At 39.4% G+C, this 17,162-nt stretch overlaps 2 protein-coding genes, 1 non-coding gene and 1 pseudogene across 3 annotated transcripts; 2 read left to right on the top strand and 2 right to left on the bottom strand.

Moving 5' to 3' along the window:
• Positions 1 to 413: 413 nt before the first annotated feature.
• On the bottom strand, positions 414 to 5,863 carry LOC147288195 (formin-like protein 3). The gene is made up of 7 exons (XM_086241574.1): positions 5,215 to 5,863; positions 3,809 to 4,562; positions 3,273 to 3,726; positions 2,976 to 3,178; positions 2,168 to 2,403; positions 988 to 1,953; positions 414 to 647 (listed from the first exon to the last, which is right to left on the bottom strand). The coding sequence occupies exons 1-6, from the start codon at positions 5,392 to 5,394 to the stop codon at positions 988 to 990; spliced, it is 2,793 nt and encodes a 930-aa protein (XP_086097700.1). The 5' UTR covers positions 5,395 to 5,863; the 3' UTR covers positions 414 to 647.
• A 568-nt stretch (positions 5,864 to 6,431) lies between these two features.
• Positions 6,432 to 6,504, top strand: TRNAA-AGC (transfer RNA alanine (anticodon AGC)). The gene has a single exon. It is a non-coding gene; the product is annotated as a tRNA-Ala (tRNA).
• Positions 6,505 to 6,617: 113 nt separating this feature from the next.
• LOC147288193 (pentatricopeptide repeat-containing protein At3g12770 pseudogene) lies at positions 6,618 to 8,835 on the top strand (annotated as a pseudogene).
• Positions 8,826 to 12,665, bottom strand: BAM5 (beta-amylase 5). The gene is made up of 8 exons (XM_086240195.1): positions 12,141 to 12,665; positions 11,515 to 11,583; positions 10,995 to 11,393; positions 10,553 to 10,717; positions 10,194 to 10,457; positions 9,888 to 10,097; positions 9,318 to 9,557; positions 8,826 to 9,233 (listed from the first exon to the last, which is right to left on the bottom strand). Exons 1-8 carry the CDS (start codon positions 12,360 to 12,362, stop codon positions 9,036 to 9,038), a joined length of 1,767 nt encoding a protein of 588 aa, XP_086096321.1. The 5' UTR covers positions 12,363 to 12,665; the 3' UTR covers positions 8,826 to 9,035.
• Between the last annotated feature and the right edge of the window lie 4,497 nt (positions 12,666 to 17,162).

Genomic DNA, 17,162 nt, shown 5'->3' with positions numbered 1-17,162 from the left:
GTTTTGACCAGCGACTTCGTGACGTGTCGTGGAGCTATTGGGCTATGGTGGTGGGACCACATCCCTTGGGTTGCTTTCCAACGCTAATTGCCTAATTCAACGGAAATTTTCCTCGTATTCTCATAATAAAACAAAGTAAGGTCACAAGTGTGATTTGGTCACATAAAAAATGTTATAGCTAAAGCATATATATATGTTTTTCAAAGCTAAAGCATATATTTGGAGAAGCCAATTTTGCATTGATATAATTATATATTTAACATAATAATTAGAACAACTAACTAGCTAGCTTCCAATTCCAAAAGATTAAAAGAAAAAAAAAATCCAAAAGATTAGGAGAATATGTAACCCCCATCATCTTCAACAAGACATCACGTTCATAAAATACAAACTAAAAGTTATGGACTAAATGCATTTGGTTCGTATGAGAGTGTACAATCATAAAGATGACAAAAACAGCAATAATGTTGGTGGTGTTCTGGTCTTTCTGTATATTTGAACATCCTGTTTGCCTCTGGATGGAGTCCCTTTTTCAAGCAGTGCTCTTTCTGGAAACGGATAGCCTTCATTGACCAACAAGTTTTGAGATATGGACTAATTCTGCAAAGGACCATCTGGTCCTCATGATTTCTAAGTCACCTGGATATCTGCAGCAGAGAATGGAAAATAGTGAGGACATGTATTTAGGGAATAAATATCTGTTTGAAGTTGTAGTTTGCACATAAAAAAGATTACTAGCTTACTTGTAGGGAATAGATATCTGTTTGAAGCATAGTTTTTCATACATAGCATTGTCTTCTAAAATCCAAAAAATTGAAGGCCAATTTCATTATGCATATGTAATTTTAGCACGATTGGATTACTTGACTGATTGACTCCAGCTTACCTTCAATGCCTGCAAACCCAGCCAAAGCATATATAATACATAATTGAAATTTTTCTTCTCATTTCAGATAGCGAAACCAGAGATGAAAAACTCTTGCATACCTATTCTTCATCATCTGAACTGGAAATGTCCATCCGCCGTTCTGCAATTGCTGGAAAGAGTTTCTGACGCATTTCTGCAGCTGACTGTTGAAAATCTGCAGGTGGCTGTCGATTTTCTGAAGGTGGCTGAGAATTTTCTGAAGGTGGTTGACCATTTTCTGAAGTTGCTGCTGTGGGAGCCTCTTTCGAACTTGCTGCTGTGGGAGCCTCTTTTGAATTTGCTGTGGTGGGAGCCTCTTTCTTGGCAAGCTTCCCCGCCTTCATTGCTGCATTTCTAACCTCTGTACATGCCTTATTTAGCATTACCAAGAATTCGCGTACAATTGCAAACAAACGAATGCCTTCATCTTTCCCTGCGTTCCCATGAAAGTAATCTGCCGTGCTCTTCACAAGAGCCGTTATTCTCTTTTCTTCTTCCAACAGCAATGTAATATCAGATTCTGCACGCTCCACAAAACTCGCCAGTGTACGTTGGAATTCACTGTCTTCGTCCAAATTCTTCATCTCAATATTTATAAATTCTCGAGTTTTTAGTAGTGACTGGCCAAGATTTGCTACTGTCGACGTTAGGCCATCAGAATCTACAAGTGCTGCCTTTTTCACATCTTCAAGTTCATCGCTTAAACCTGAGACAACCTGAAGACCAAGGCTACGATAGTGCTCTGGGGATTCCTCACCGATATCCTCGACAAAATCCTCTGTACTCATATTGGACATGCTCCGGCTTGCTTTGGCTGCGCGCGCAGCACGTACGCCCTCAGAACGGATGATCTCCTGAACAACAAAGTGCAAGAGTGTGGTCTTGCCATCAGTTCCTTTTACATCAGACAATTTCAAGAGTGTATCAAGCCTAAATGCCTGAGCACCACCACGGTAGGTACCGTCATTCATGCGGTTGCCAGTTTTGAGAACTGCTTCTAAAAGTTTTAGGAATAGCCTGCTCTTTCTAAGTTTGTTGCAAGCAACCTGCCATTTAAGATGAGGATAGTTAGAAATACAGAAACATCTTGCTATTATTACTTAAATGATGCTTTCTTATCCCGAATATGCACATACTTATTACCAAGAAAAGAAAAAGAAAAGAAAGGGCATGACTGACTATTAAACTAAGAATTGTTCTAAAGAAAGCTTGCAACATATGATTGGATATGAATATGCATTGAGAGATCTAGTGTCTCACCTCTAAAGTTGCAAAGGACTCTTTAGCGTTAGAGACCTCCTCTGGGAGAGAACACATGAAGAGTAGTGACTCTATGCGTTTGAAAGCAAATGGTATGTCGACCATGACTTTGAGGAACCGCTCTGCAGGGCCAAGTTGAGAAAGATCACCAGTGAATAACCTAAGCTTCAGTTCTTCTTCGGAAGTTGGTGCCATCTTCAACAAGGTTTGGAGGAGCTCCACAGGAAGCTCATTACCTAATTCAATCAATAGAGGTAAGTCGTTGATACCTTTTGAACCTGACAGTCTCAATGTTTAAAAGATAAGAAATAACACATTGGCTAGCCAATTATCCAGGACAACATAATAGTGACTAAAAACAGAGTATTTCTGTCAACCAAAAAAAAACATAGTATTTCTAGTTTTTATTATTTTCAACTTGATAGTTAGTCCTGTACATGTGCTGATCAATTCAATATCGTTTCCAAACCAAACTTTTCAATAATCTTCCATTTTCTTTAAATAGAATTTTCCTTGTGGTTCCAAGTATGAGGGGCAGTTCTTCAACAATTGACATGGGACATTGGTTTGATCTGAAGCCACATAAACAGCATTAACACGAAGAGCAAATAAAAGATATGCTTGGAACTTTAGATTGGCAAACAATGAAGAATGTCCCCAAGTAAAGAGCATATGACAAATTGAATGTCTCCTATAAAAGAAACTTATTTTATGTATGCTGCTCACATAAAATCTTTGTCACCATGAGACATTTCTTCGAGGAGAAAGAGAGAGAGGGGGGGGGGGGGAGGGAGGGAGGGAGATTCACCTTCTCGTAGGGCATCAGCAACTTCTTCGGTTGTCACGTTCAATGCTCGTAGAAGAATTGATAGATTTTGTGCTTTTCTTCTGTCAATAATCTGAATATACTGGATTGCAGGTTCTAAGGATGATGACTCCTTCCTGCGCTCAATTTTGTTTTTATCCACAGCGGCATAACCAAATAGAGACTCTATCTGCTCCTCATTGAACCTGTAAAGAAGTAGGAAGTTTGGGGTATTTAAAATCAGTTTAATAGTGGAAAGTTAGTTTTTAAAGATTCATCATGATAGAGTTATAGACTTACTGGAATGATCCTGCACTGATGTCATTCCAGACCATTGATTGATCAGGGTTGGCAACAACCTTGTCCCAGAAGAATGGTTTTAACTTGGCCTTTTGAGATCCATCACCATCAAAATCACCACTGTCGCCACTCTTTCCTTTGCGATGTGCTCCTACTGGTGGAATTTGGGTTCTTCCAGGCAATGGTTTTGGTGGAATAGGTGCAGCTTTTGGAGGTGGTGGGGGGCGAGCACGAGGGGGAGGTGGTGGAGGTGGTCCAGGAGGCGGAGGTGCTGGTCTTCCAGGAGGAGGTGGTAGGAGAGGCAATGGTGCTGCGGCTGTAGCTTCTGATGATTTTGCCTCAGCCAGTGAAGAATCATTTTCATTTTTCATGGACAAATTGTTTACAAACTTAACGCTAGCGTTGAACTCTTTGTTACTGACATTTCCTATACTAGTAGACTTCTGTGAAGAACCTGCGGCATTACAAAGATTGTGGCATGCCTTAGAATTTGAAGACGGTCACCAGTCAATAAAAGAAATGTAAAAATTACATACCAGCAGAAGCTAAGGTGAGAAGAGGCCTGTCATCCTTTTGTTCATTTCTTGGACCAACTTGTGTGTTTCTCTTTTTCTTAAGACAGCAAAACAAAAACAGTGCAAAAACGACAATTGTTACTGCTACAGTTCCAGCAATAGCAATTATTTTGGTTCGACTGCTGTCACTCTTCTTGGATGGTGTATTTTTCTCTTTTGCTTCCTTTGATGGTGGTTTTGGAACGGAATCAGAAGCAGTAGGACTTTTTTTAGAACTTGAACCTGAAGGTGCTTTCTTTTCGGGCGATTTAGCTGGAGGGTTTTGAGCTAGAATTCGAGCAGGGCCTGGAGCTGGAATTCGAGCAGGGCCTGGAGTTGGAACTCGAGCAGGGCCTGGAGCTGGAACTCGAGCAGGGCCTGGAGCTAGAGATGGAGCAGGGCTTGGTTCCATTGGCCTATCTGAATCACTGGCCAAATATCTTCTAGGAGCATTTGGCCAACCTAAAAGCCACTCAAGGCAGTAGATATACCAATTGTTGGAGCTAGCCCTTTTTCCAGAAGCATGGAACAGAACTCCTTTCTTTCTTAAGCAATCAACAAGTGTTTGTTTCACATCAGGAGGAAGATCTAAAATTTCATTGTGCTTGTTTCTTTTTGTTAAGAACACTGCTTCCAAGTCACTTGTTGCATCCTGTGGGATATACAAGTCAAAATTCTCAACAGCATCTTTCCCATCTATCAGTTCTTTCGTGCAATGGACCCATACCTGTTCTGCCTGTAATCAGAATATCTAGTCAATTTTGGTGATAATCTTGTGTAAGAATGAACTAACAAACTAGCATGAGTTCATTTCTCCACAGCCAAATGCAGTTTTCACTCTTTCCTCTTACTGCAGGTGTCATTTCTCCGCACAGCCAAATCCAGTTTCCCAATATTACAATCTTAACACTATATTCTTCTCCTTGATAGTTCTGCTATTTTATTTTTGCCATTGGTCATTTGACCTTTTTCTGTCAGCATCATGTACACTTCAATTGAAACTACTTCTACAAATCACTTGCTCCTATCTGCGAAATTGGTGGACTAAGCGTCTAATAAGAATATATATATATATATACTCATCGAGTGCCTCCATCTATTAGCTTAAACTTTTGGGATGAATATTCAATATGTTACACACATTACATTACGCAAAATTATTGCAAATTCATCTAGAATTCCCAATGAATAAAATTCGGCTCTCTTCTCTTGAATTCCTATTCTTTTGAATCTTAGATGGAATTAATATTTCAAATAATTTCTAATTAAATGCAAAACAATTTTCCCAATTCTTTAAAGCACACAGCTATATGTAGCAACAACCATCCCAATTGTAAAGAAATAAAAAAGAAATAAAAAAGTGAAGGGGATTAAAATTTTGTCCTTACCATGTCTTGGTCTATGTCCTGGTGAGGAACCCAATCAGCTCCTCCATCGCGCCAAAACGTTTCCTTTGTCCTCCGGACCCCCTCTGAGGCCCCTATTACCAATGCACACAGCAGAATCCCGAAAACAGCCGCATAACTCCCTCTTCTCATTTGCGTTCCTGATCCTTCCCAAATCACCATATCCACCGTATATTTCCCTTCTCATTTCATAGAACTTTGACAGAAAAATCCTCCAAATTTTCCCTCCAACCAAACAGAAACGTTTCCACACCACCAGCCTTTATCTTCCAACAATGGCCGGCCGCGTGCCCGTCTCTGCGTCTTCTTCAACTCAATTTGCCGATAACCCACGTAAAAATTCTTCACCTTTATGAAGAACCCACAAGCTTCATTCTCAACGCCTGAGATTCAATATTCGTTTCATGCAAAGCAGCAACGCATATTATACTTTTACCAATCCAAACAATGCAATGTCTTCTCCACGACCACCAATGTAACAAATGCTCTGCAAATGAATATTCAAAGCACAGAGTCATGCGCGCAGAGCCTCCTCCGCCTCCTCCAATTCCAACCCAGAAAGGATGTTGGGAGTTTTCTTCGTCCGGATGTTTCTTGTTTTTCGGGGATTTAGGAGGAGAGAGAAAGAAAACGTCGCGTAATGTAATGTAGACGTGCGGAGAACAATCGATGTGGGACGCTCTCCCCTATAATTACACCTCCTGGCGACTGCCATATTTGTTTCTCTTAACAAATATTTTTAGTGCAAGATTTATTATAAGAAACCAACCCAACATATATTAATAGTAAACACATAAAATAATAAAACTAATACACATATATATAGTGCCCAGTTGGTCCTTGCCAAGCAATCTTGGTCAACACTCAACACTAGAGGTTACGAATTATCACCAATTTTGTAACAGTAGCTGTCAAATCAAATTATCAATTGATGCAATAGCATATCAATTCGAGCAACTTCTGTAGGCCTAATGCCACTTGATTATTGCATGTGTTTCGTTAAAAGGTCATTCGAACTCATCTGATAAATAATAAAGAATCCATGAGGCTTTACCTGCCATGAAAGAAGAGTGATGAGCTCCACTCATGCTCATTCCGAACCCGTTATAAACCAGAGGCAGAAATTGGAGTAGGACTTCGAAATCAAATAAATGGATCCAACGGTTAAATAAATACTCAGTACATAATATTAACAAATAGGGGATGTAGCTCAGATGGTAGAGCGCTCGCTTAGCATGCGAGAGGTACGGGGATCGATACCCCGCATCTCCACGTTTATTGATTTTGTTCAGGTTTTTTGTTTTAATTTACTGTACTCTTTTGGAGAGTGAAGCCTGAAGAGTGAGACGAGCCAAAATACAGTGATGAACTGAAATGCCCGCCACCTCTTATACACTACACTAATACACTGCCATAGTCTTTGACAACTTTGTAGAAGTTTTTTTTTTATGTTTCCGAACCTCGTTTCTCATGAATGGCAATACCAATTTCAAACTCCTCAGGAAATCTCTCTGCACCTCCATTACTGTCCATTTCAAAGACCAAGCTCTCAGCCCACCATTCACTTCCTTACAATGTGGAACCATGTTACAATCACTCACCACCACCAAATCTTTCCCAAAAGGCCAGAAGCTCCATGCCCTCATGGTCACTTCTGGCAATCTGCAAAACAACACCTATCTAAGCACCAAGCTCGCTGCTTTTTACGCAAATTGCGGTAGGATGGCCCAAGCCCAGGTGATCTTTGATGGTATTCTGTTGAAAAATTCGTTCTTGTGGAATTTCATGATTAGGGGCTATGCTTGTAATGGATGTTCATTGAATTCCATTGTTTTGTACCGCGAAATGCTTAGTTTTGGACAAAAGGCGGATAATTTTACGTACCCTTTTGTTCTTAAGGCGTGCGGTGATTTGTTGCTTGTGAAAATTGGGAGAAGAGTTCATAGTGAGGTAGTGGTTAGTGGGTTGGAGTCAGATATTTATGTGGCCAATGCTCTTCTTGCAATGTACTCGAAGTTTGGGGATATGGGATCGGCCAGGATGCTGTTTGATAGAATGCTAGAGAGAGATTTAACTTCTTGGAATACAATGATTTCGGGTTATGTGAAGAACGATAACCCGAGAGAGGGGTTAGCAGTTTTTGAAAAAATGGGAAAAGCTGGATTAAAAGCAGATGGTACGACTTTGCTTGGAATCCTCACTGCTTGTGCTAAGTTAATGGCCTTGAAGCAGGGGAAGGCAATTCATGCCTATGTGGTTCGAAATAGCGGTGAGGTTTGTAATGAGTTTTTGACCAATTCTCTTATTGAAATGTATTGCAATTGCAAATCTGTGGCTTATTCAAGGCGATTATTTGATGGGGTGAAATTGAAAGATACTGTGTCATGGAACTCTATGATTAGCGGTTATGAGCGGAATGGAGATGCTTTTGAAAGCTTAAGACTTTTCTGTCGAATGGTTATGGAAGGTGCAGAAGTTGATGAAGTAACTATCATAACTATGCTTGGAGCTTGTTACCAAATCAGCGCTTTGCAATTTGGCATGTCTGTTCATTCATACCTTGTGAAGAAAGGGTTTGGTGTAAATATCATTGTGGGAACTTCCCTAATAGACATGTATTCTAAATGTGGAAGTTTGTCTTGTTCACGTCGTGTTTTTGATGAGATGCCTAGAAAAAATTTGATTTGTTGGAGTGCTATGGTTGCAGGATATGGTGTTCATGGAAGGGGAGAAGAGGCTGTCTCCTGTTATCATGAATTGTTGGCAAACAATTTTACTCCGGATGAGGGGGTTCTTACTTCAGTTTTGTCAGCATGTAGCCATGCAGGCCTGGTCAATGAGGGTAAAGATATTTTCAATAGAATGGCCATAGAATACAATGTGAAGCCTGGACTTGCGCACTATTCATGTTTGGTGGATCTTCTTGGCAGAGCAGGGCGCTTAGATGAAGCATATGAGCTCATTAAGACTATGGCAGTAAAACCCAGCAGTGATATATGGGCTGCACTTCTTTCTGCTTGCAGGCTACACCCAAATGTCAAGCTGGCGGAGATTTCGGCACAGAGAGTTTTCGAAATGAACCCAAAAGGAGTTGGCAGCTACATTTGCCTTTCCAATATTTATGCTGCTGAGAAGCGATGGGATGATGTGGTAAGAGTGAGAGCCATGGTGAGAAAGAAAGGATTGAAAAAACCACCCGGCTGCAGCTTTGTGGAGTTAGATAAGATGGTACATTGGTTCGTAGTGGGAGATAAGTCACACCCGCAGACAGAGGATATTTATGCCAAGCTAAAAGACTTGAACCTGCGACTCAAGGAGGCTGGATACAAGCCTGACACCACTTCAGTGTTCTATGATGTTGAAGAAGAAGTCAAGGAGAAGATGCTTTGGGATCATAGTGAGAGATTGGCAATTGCTTTCGCCCTTATTAACACAGAACCAGGTACCACAATCAGGATCACCAAGAATCTCCGAGTATGCAATGATTGCCACACTGTAACGAAAATGATTTCTAAGCTTATGACTCGAGAGATTATAATGCGAGACATCCATAGGTTCCACCACTTTAGACAGGGAGTTTGCTCTTGTGGTGATTATTGGTGAATAATCTTAATCTTTTTTCATTACATATTTGTACATATATTCCATAGGGAAATACAAATTCTTTCATTCAGAAAGCAGACATCTCAAACTGTTTTGACATTGCCACTATGCTAATTTATTGGTTATCCCGATCCAACTACTTTATTTAATTCATTAATGGCTGCTTCTAGACCTTCCTACTTGGCTGTTGTATACTTGTATCACTTAAATAGAGAAAAGATTTTTCTAATCAAATTAGCAAGTATACCACCACTGACACTCATATCTGTTTCTTCATCCCACGGGAATGGCTCCACTGGATTAGTTGCTTCCAGAAGATCTTCAATTGGAATCTTTGGTTTTGACCGCTTCAAGGGAACTAGGTGGTGGTTGTACTTCTCTGGGTCTGGACAGTAATCCTGCAGTAAAGAGGAACAGTATGAGATTTTATCTTTCATCATGAAAGAACATATTCTTAAGGCACATGCATGAAGGTGGCTTACCTGATCAGCATGCATCTTCTTTACAAATGTCTTGAACATATTGAAATTCGTCTTTTGTAGCAGTTCATCAGACAAACGAAGGTATGTCACGCCATACATCCTCAATATTGGTGGGCCTTCCTTATTGACGCCATTTGGTCTAGCATTTAAAAGGATTTGGTTATAAGCTGCACTGTCGTACCTTGCAAGTGCATTTTCCCCTGCAACTTCTATGGTCTCTCTCCAACCTCCACTCAAAACCTGCACATGCATGTGCAACACATATTTGTCATAGTATGCAATTGTACTTTGTGATGCATCACTATCATAATCGTTTTCCTGGTTATTAAAGTTCTTTGTACTTTTCCTATGTTCTTTAATTGTGGAGAATACTTAAGGTAAGAATTATATTTTATAGGTTCTAGCTAGTGCCTGGGTTTTACTGGAGGTTTGGAATGGAATTTCATGTTTCTCATACTATATAATTGTTGAGTGAAGAAAGATATATTTCTGTAGGTTTCTTCCAAAAAAAAAAAAGGAGCATTTCATATGTTTTAGGAAATCAGGTTTTAATAGATTTCTCGATTTTACCTGCTGAACAAGTTCCTGAGGTCTACTTTTGGCATCAGCACTTTGTTCAGAGTTCCTCATCTCTAAACATGTGAAATTCAACATGGCATGATGCCTTGACAGCATCCTTGCTATAGGTCGGTAACCATCTCTATCTTTCAAGTTGTAGTATCCTGCAGTAAGCTCCGCAGCATGATTATCAGCTTCGTACCACCAGTGGATTCCAGAGACCTGTTTTCATGATCAAGCATGGACTCTTAGATTTACATTGGGTGAAAGATGGTAAGTACTCCTAATATGAGTTAGTTATGACATTAGAAGATTTACTTTGGCTGCTAGCTTTAATTTACAGCCCAGGAAAACTTTGTTGGCCTCATCCAGGATCTGATCACCATGGCTCAGCAGTTTGTTAGAGTACCAAGTCAAGAAGAACTTCCCTTTCTCAGTAAGGTATGTCCCGTTTAATTTGAAGAACTCTGTAGATTCAGGAGTGTCATTGTATTCTCCTGCATCATCTGGCAACACCCATTCAGGATGACCTGCAGTTGTTGCAGCCTCTTCGAACTCTGCTTTGAGATACTTGTCATAGCACTGCAATAGTCGATAGGTAATGTGTTTTAAACTTGAGTTTGTTTGAACAGGACCAATAAGCCATAGGATTATCAAATTAATAAAATCAGTCCCACCTGAAATTCTCCAATGCCTGGAAAAGCCCATCCTTGATTTTGCGGATAAGAGGGATACCTAAGCTCTCCGGCAGGCCCAAGCCCCACTTCAATGTCTATAATAAGTCCAGCTTCTAGAAAATCTGACATGTTCTCTCTGAAGCTCTTCATGTAGTCACTATATATCTACAAAATTACTAGTCAGTTTTGGCATGAAGTAAATTAAATGATCGGGTAACCAGATAGATTTTAAACCTAATAAAGCACTAGTCCAGACTTTAAACAAACAAATGCATAAAAGACAAACTTGAATTTGCTGACCCTGTGATTATTTGAGTCAGATTATCTATCTTGATTTCGAAAAAATCATGTAATACAACAATTAACCTATACTTAACCATAAAAGATTGAATACTAGATGACTGCATGAATTTAATCATATTGAAATCTTTGAGAAGCTTACCTGAACTGCAGTTCGTCCATGAAAGAGACGCTGGTTATCCACACCTAGGGTGAGGTATTCCTTGTTCCTGTTACCTTTTAGATTGGTATAAAAGATATCAGGGTCTGATTCTCCGATATCAAGTACCCAGTGGGGGAGTGGGATGTTTAGAACATCTCCTACATTCCCACCACATTGGTGGAGTGACATTATAGCTTGTAATTTCAGTCCACATTCTTGAACTACTTGAAACAAGCTCCTATAAGCAGTCCAATCATACTGCTTAGGCCCTTTGGATTCTATGATCCCCCACCACACATCTACCATGACCCCATCAACACCTGCTGCTTGTAGCTCCTTAAGCTGTTTCTCGAGTTTGTCTTTGTCTTCTAAAACATTATCAGTCGTAATAACTCCTAACTGGTATGAAAGGAAAATTCAAACAAAAATTAGCACTTTTACTTGGTAGTTGGTCATGATAATTATATTGTATACTACAGCACAGTGCATGCATAATATACTAGAATTGTTTGTCACTTACAGGGAGCATCACATAGATTGGCACATAATTTGCGAGCATCTTTTCATTGTAAGTGAGAGTACTTGCAGCCTGCATTTTTGAGTAAGAGAAGAGGTTTTAATGTTTTATGCTTTAATTTCTCTAAAAGGATGGAACTGGTGAAACTTACTACTTCAGCCCGCTTGCTTTTATAGAAAATATATCACTCTCTTGATGACCAAAAACACAAAAAGAACAACACTTTGTAGGCATCTTATCTTTGCATTAAAATGAGTGCATAAATTATTGCCAAGCCAATGGGGACCATGTGTCTGCTAAAATTCACATGGGTATCTTATAGGCGTCAGATCTGCCATTTGGACCACTTCTAACAGCGTGATCTAGTGATCTTGATGCCCTCATTTATCTTTACAAAAGTGTGTCATAAATGCAGGAACTAAGGGTCGTTATGGTCATTTTGGTCCCCATTGGCTACAGAACTTTACCTACCATCAATAATCTCAAAATGAAAAATAAACTTGGAGCGACTCACTTCCTCGGGCACATGTTAGAAAAGCTATTTTAACTCATGCTGGTGTGTCTGTTTCAGGCCTTAAGATATGTACAGCAGAATTCGTACACCAAAGTATTGTGAGGCAGTCACTTACCTCTGGTTCTGTGGTGGAAATTTCAGATGCCACAGCTTGAGGAGTACTTCTGACCATACTGCGGAAGCTGATGAATGTAGGAGCACCTTTGGCTCCTTGCCTCCATACTTTGCTTGTTCTTTCTGCGCTTTCAAGCAGATTTAAAAATCGAACATCTCGGCAGAAGTACCTGTTGTGCAGCCTAATTTTCTCTCCCAAACCACTTCGACTTATGCTTGTCATGGTGACTATGGCTTATCTGGCTCTTTTCTTGCTTATGGTTACCAAGGTGCTGACATGACAATGCTATAGCTATACTATAATGTAATTGAGCAGAAAAGAGAACGTTCTGAACAGAGCATGAAATGGTGTGATGGATTGTATAACTCTAGCACAATTTTCTTGCATGAAAAATATGCTTTCTTGTTTCTTACATTGATATGTTAAAGCTTATTGATATCGGGTTCTTTTAGTGATGTTTCAAAGTGGTGTATATATGCTTATGGAGTCTTTACTAGAAACCTCTGGTTGGCAAGACAAAGAGAACACATAGTGGATACAAAACGAGTAGAGAAATACAATCCCAATTCCCACATTAGTTTCTGGCCATGCTTATTTTGCTTATTGTCTTCTTTCGAGTCTATTTTTTGTGGACTGTAGAGCATCTGCTGAAGGACAGGACCAGAAAATGCATCCATACAAAAAGGTTATCTCTATTCAAAAACCAAGTAAAACGGAATTTTTCAATTTGCATTGTTTAAAAGGAGGGGTGGTGAGAAGCCAAGTTTGTAAATTGTGATATGAAGATTACCCTCCAAAGCAAATTACATTTTGCAGAGCCAATAATTTTGGACATTGGGCTTGGCTATCATAAATCCAAGCTTTCTTTTTTTAAGTTAATCTTGAGTGATTTTATGGACACCCTAAAATCATTTTTGAACACTCAAGGTTTAAATTTTTTAATGACAACAATATCCTTTTACAAAATGACTAAAATGAACAATAAGAAAATATCTTTTAAATTTTTATTTTTTATTTTTATTTAAAAAAAAAAAAAAAAAAAAAAGGAGGACCCCTCCTCCTGCCAAGCCCAAGTAAGTGGACTATTTGTGATCATTCAAAAACAGCCCACAACTAAAAAGGCTTTGAAAGGCATTTGGGAGCCCATCGGATGGTAAATAAGGTTAAACAAGTAATCCAGCTCCATCCCAAGGAATGACATGGCACTATGGCAGACATGTTTTGGTGGCTCGACTCCCAATATATCCCCTTCAACGGCTTTAATGTGGCCCAGATTTATCTCTCCCCTTAATTACGAACCCTACCATTTAATGTAAGATTAAATACTCCTTACCTACTTACCCAAAAAAGAAGAAAATACTACTTACCTTTCCTGAATACCCAAAATGTCCCTCAAGTCTTCTCTCTAGCTTCTACCCAAAATGGTGATTACTAGGAAGACGAAGGGCATTGAGACTTGAGAGAAAGTCACACTCTCTCACACACACACACACTCTCTGCTACACTGCAGCAGTGCAGCTACAACAGGTCGTTTGGTTTGGAGAACAGGTCAATGTACTCGGCAATCTGGCATTGGCACCCAATTAAGAAGAAAACCGATGCTATTGCTCTGCCTCTGCTGCCCATCTACCTTTTCTTTTTCTGTGTATGAATTGGCCTTCACGTGCCACCTATCTACTCCTTCCCAATCCTAGAAAACAGAAAAGCCAAAACCCAAACCAAAATGCACACTCCATCTCTTTCGTCTTCTTCATCATGAGAAGAAGACGAAAAAGAACCAAACCCCACACCCACCATTCCCTCTGCCAATCTCTCAGACTCTGAGACAACCCAGAAAAAAGAAAACCCACAAGACCCAGATAAACAAAAATGTGTTATGTGGGCAAAGCAACAAAGATCTTCATCTTCGTCGTCACAGTCTTGGTGGTTCTCGGACTTGTTTTGGGCTTCGGCGTTCTGCGACATGGCCTTCATGAGAAGACCCACAAGTGCTCCGCCGACGACGGCTCCTGCCCTTCTGTTTCTCCGCCGCAGCTCCTCCCCAACCCCAGCTCCAGTTCCAACCAACCCACCCCACCCAGCCCCGATTCCAGTGCTCTGACCCAGCCCAGCCCACCTAACCCCAATTTCGGCCCACCTCCACCGAGCCCCAATTCCGGCCCACCCAACCCCGATTTGAGCCCACCTCCGCCGACTGACACCACCCCCAATCCGCCACCGCCTAATCCAATCTCCAATCTGCCACCGCCTCCGCCGCCAGTTTCAACGGCAGCGCCTCAGTACAGTCCACCAAGTCAGGTGCAGCTGACTCCAGGTCCTGTCCATGCTTAGCTGCAAAGCCTGCAATTTAATTTGTCACAATTATTTTTGTTTATGTTTACTCTTTTTTTTTTTTTTTCTTCTTTTTTAATTTTGGAAAGCAGCTGTTAAATTTTTTAAATTAATTCTTATTCTTGGATGGATCATGGATCATGGATCATGGGTTGGGTTTGTTTGTATATAAGAGCATCTTTGTCACGCCTTTCGAGAATTTAGTGAATTAATTTACAAAAGTGTTCCTTCCTTGCTCCTATAGACGATGTTTTTGTTTTTTTACATCAATGATGACCAATTGACCGTTTCGTTAATTTCGATGTCAATCAGCTTGACTACGTTGTCTACTTTTTTGTGTTGTCCTATTTTAACGCAAAAATGTTGGTTGCACTGTTTGCACAGTTTGGACTCCAAAATAAACTTCTCAGTTCTCTTCTTTCTTCAATATAAAATAATAATCTTATGGCAATTAACAGTTAACAACTTGACACACTGTTTTTGTTTCTCTTCTATCTGTAACTATATATCCAATGTAGCCTCCAATGGAATTACAAAAATAACCCCATAATTCATCAACTTGATAATATTTACAAGAGGGTTATGGACCTATGGCATAGCCGGTTAGATTTTTTCTTTTTAACCATTGAGCATCACCATTTTGTCGTGAGACAAGTGCATTTTTGTCCAATTGTACTAAATGTACAATCTCATTGATAGAGGGTAGGTCTCTATAAACATATATAATATGTATGTTGTTCAATGTATAACCTTTGGCCGGCCTAAATATGTATGGTTAATGCGAGAAAAGGGCAAAAAAGAAAAAGAAAAAGGGGGAGAGACTGAGAGTACTCAGTAATTAAAAGGAGGCATATATATATATATATGATTGTAGTTGCACAGAAGCTGTCCTTTTAGGCTTTTAGCTATAAAGGTCTGAAACAAGGTGTCCTTCCAAAGACATGAATTTTTTATGACAACCTAATCAGTCAGGACTTAGCTACTGCCACTGTCACTGAAAGGAAACCGAAGAATCTGCAATGTTTGTTTCCATCACATGCAGACTGCGCAGACCATATTCTAGAATCTAAACTCCTAGAGTTGGGCCTATGCTATATATATAGCATTAACAATAAGTTAAATAACACAAAATATAATAGAGTTGTCCAAAAAGTACGATGAATAGAAAAATAGTAATACTGAAATGTAGTTCTACTACGTACATACATGATACATTTGTGTCCATACTCCATACACATTCAAAAAGTGCATGTGTTGAATGGAAAAATAATGAAATGAGTCCTTCCTGGCAGTGGCAGGAATTTGCTGGCTGTCTTCATTGATTGAATATGAGTTAGCAATATGCTTAGACAAACTGCATACTGTTCGCACAAGGATTTAATAAAGATGTACAAGTTTGCATGTAGCTTAATTATGTATGCAGATACGTACAAAGGCTTTGGGTTCGACTGTTGTTTCAATTTCATGAGACCACATGCCCTAAATCATTATGTGCCTTAAGAAATTAAGTAGGAGGGTATGGTACCTGCATGCGGCATCTCTTTCACTCTTTCATATATACGACCGACAGTTACAGATCAACCATGTACATCCACTCAGAGTAATTAGGAGCCTGGACAAATAGCCTTGGACCTACTGACCTACCCATATAGAGTAGAGCTAGGTATGTTTTACATTCACACAACAGTTCATACTTTTAAGTATTAATGAATTCGTTCCCATTTTCCATATATTATAGTATAGATTCTCCATACGTGAATATGTTTGCATCACGTTGGATGGTTTCACTAAAAATGATAACCTAAGTTGGCAAGTTCATATGCTGCCATGCATGTTCCCTCTCTCTGAATGTGGACCAAAGTGCAGGCCTAGCTAGCTTTCTCTTAAAAGCTCATCACAACCCATAATAGGATCGACCAGCGAATTTTAGGTCTCCAATTCTTGGTTAACTAAATAACCGCTATTATCTGAGAGACTTTAGAACATAATTCCCCAAATAAACAACAGGATAGCCCAAAGGCCAAATACCAAAATCAGCCCAACCAACAAGAAGCCCTAAACTTCAATATGGCATGAAATCGTAATTCTTTAATCTAAACAGTATTGATATGACAATTTTTTAGTTATTGAAATATAAGGCCACTCTCAACCTCATAATTAAGAATTTAAGATACTACCATGTACACTCACACATTGTTTGGTAAATAAGGGACATTTTGATATTGTTGTGAGAAAAAATAGCTGTGAAGTGAAACATCTAAGAAGTAAAGTCAGCTGTAAAGTAAAGCAGTTGAGTGTTTAGTAAACTATGTTTTCAAAAGTGCTGTAAGTGTAAAAAACAGTATCAAGATAAATGTTAATATAAAAGTGTTATGTCTATGTATAATTACTAAAAATTGTTGTTGTAATTCACTGTAGACTGTAGTTTTCAAAAGCATGTAGAAACCTATTTTTTATTTTTGCTGTGAGGAGTTGAGAATTGTGGGAAAAAACAGTTTTTAATTTTTTTATCAAACACCAAAACTATTGTAGGTGATTGAGAATTATCATCCATAACATTTTTTGGGTCTCCACCGCAATATCAAACAAGGCCTTAGTTTGTTGATAGAATATTATTGCAATCTAAAATATTATTGGCCAGTGGCCACATACATATGCATGATTTGTCCAATAATAGAAATTATATGAATG

The sequence above is a fragment of the Dryas octopetala genome, chromosome 4 (genome assembly GCF_963921425.1).
Source record: "Dryas octopetala chromosome 4, drDryOcto1.1, whole genome shotgun sequence".
NCBI classification, from domain to species: Eukaryota; Viridiplantae; Streptophyta; class Magnoliopsida; order Rosales; family Rosaceae; genus Dryas; species Dryas octopetala.
This window is presented reverse-complemented; position numbering and strand designations above follow the sequence as displayed.

Bases quoted from the DNA above. Each gene is read 5' to 3' on its own strand.
- LOC147288195 (XM_086241574.1), bottom strand. From the start codon at position 5,394: ATGGTGATTTGGGAAGGATCAGGAACGCAAATGAGAAGAGGGAGTTAT. The intron at 3,727-3,808 runs GTATGTAATTTT...GTAATGCCGCAG, and splicing joins TCTCACCTTAGCTTCTGCTG to GTTCTTCACAGAAGTCTACT. The intron at 2,404-2,975 runs GTGAATCTCCCT...TGATTGAATTAG, and splicing joins TGCTGATGCCCTACGAGAAG to GTAATGAGCTTCCTGTGGAG.
- BAM5 (XM_086240195.1), bottom strand. From the start codon at position 12,362: ATGACAAGCATAAGTCGAAGTGGTTTGGGAGAGAAAATTAGGCTGCAC. The intron at 11,394-11,514 runs GTAAGTGACAAA...CTTTCATACCAG, and splicing joins CAATCTATGTGATGCTCCCT to TTAGGAGTTATTACGACTGA. The intron at 9,558-9,887 runs GTAAAATCGAGA...ATGCATGTGCAG, and splicing joins CTCAGGAACTTGTTCAGCAG to GTTTTGAGTGGAGGTTGGAG.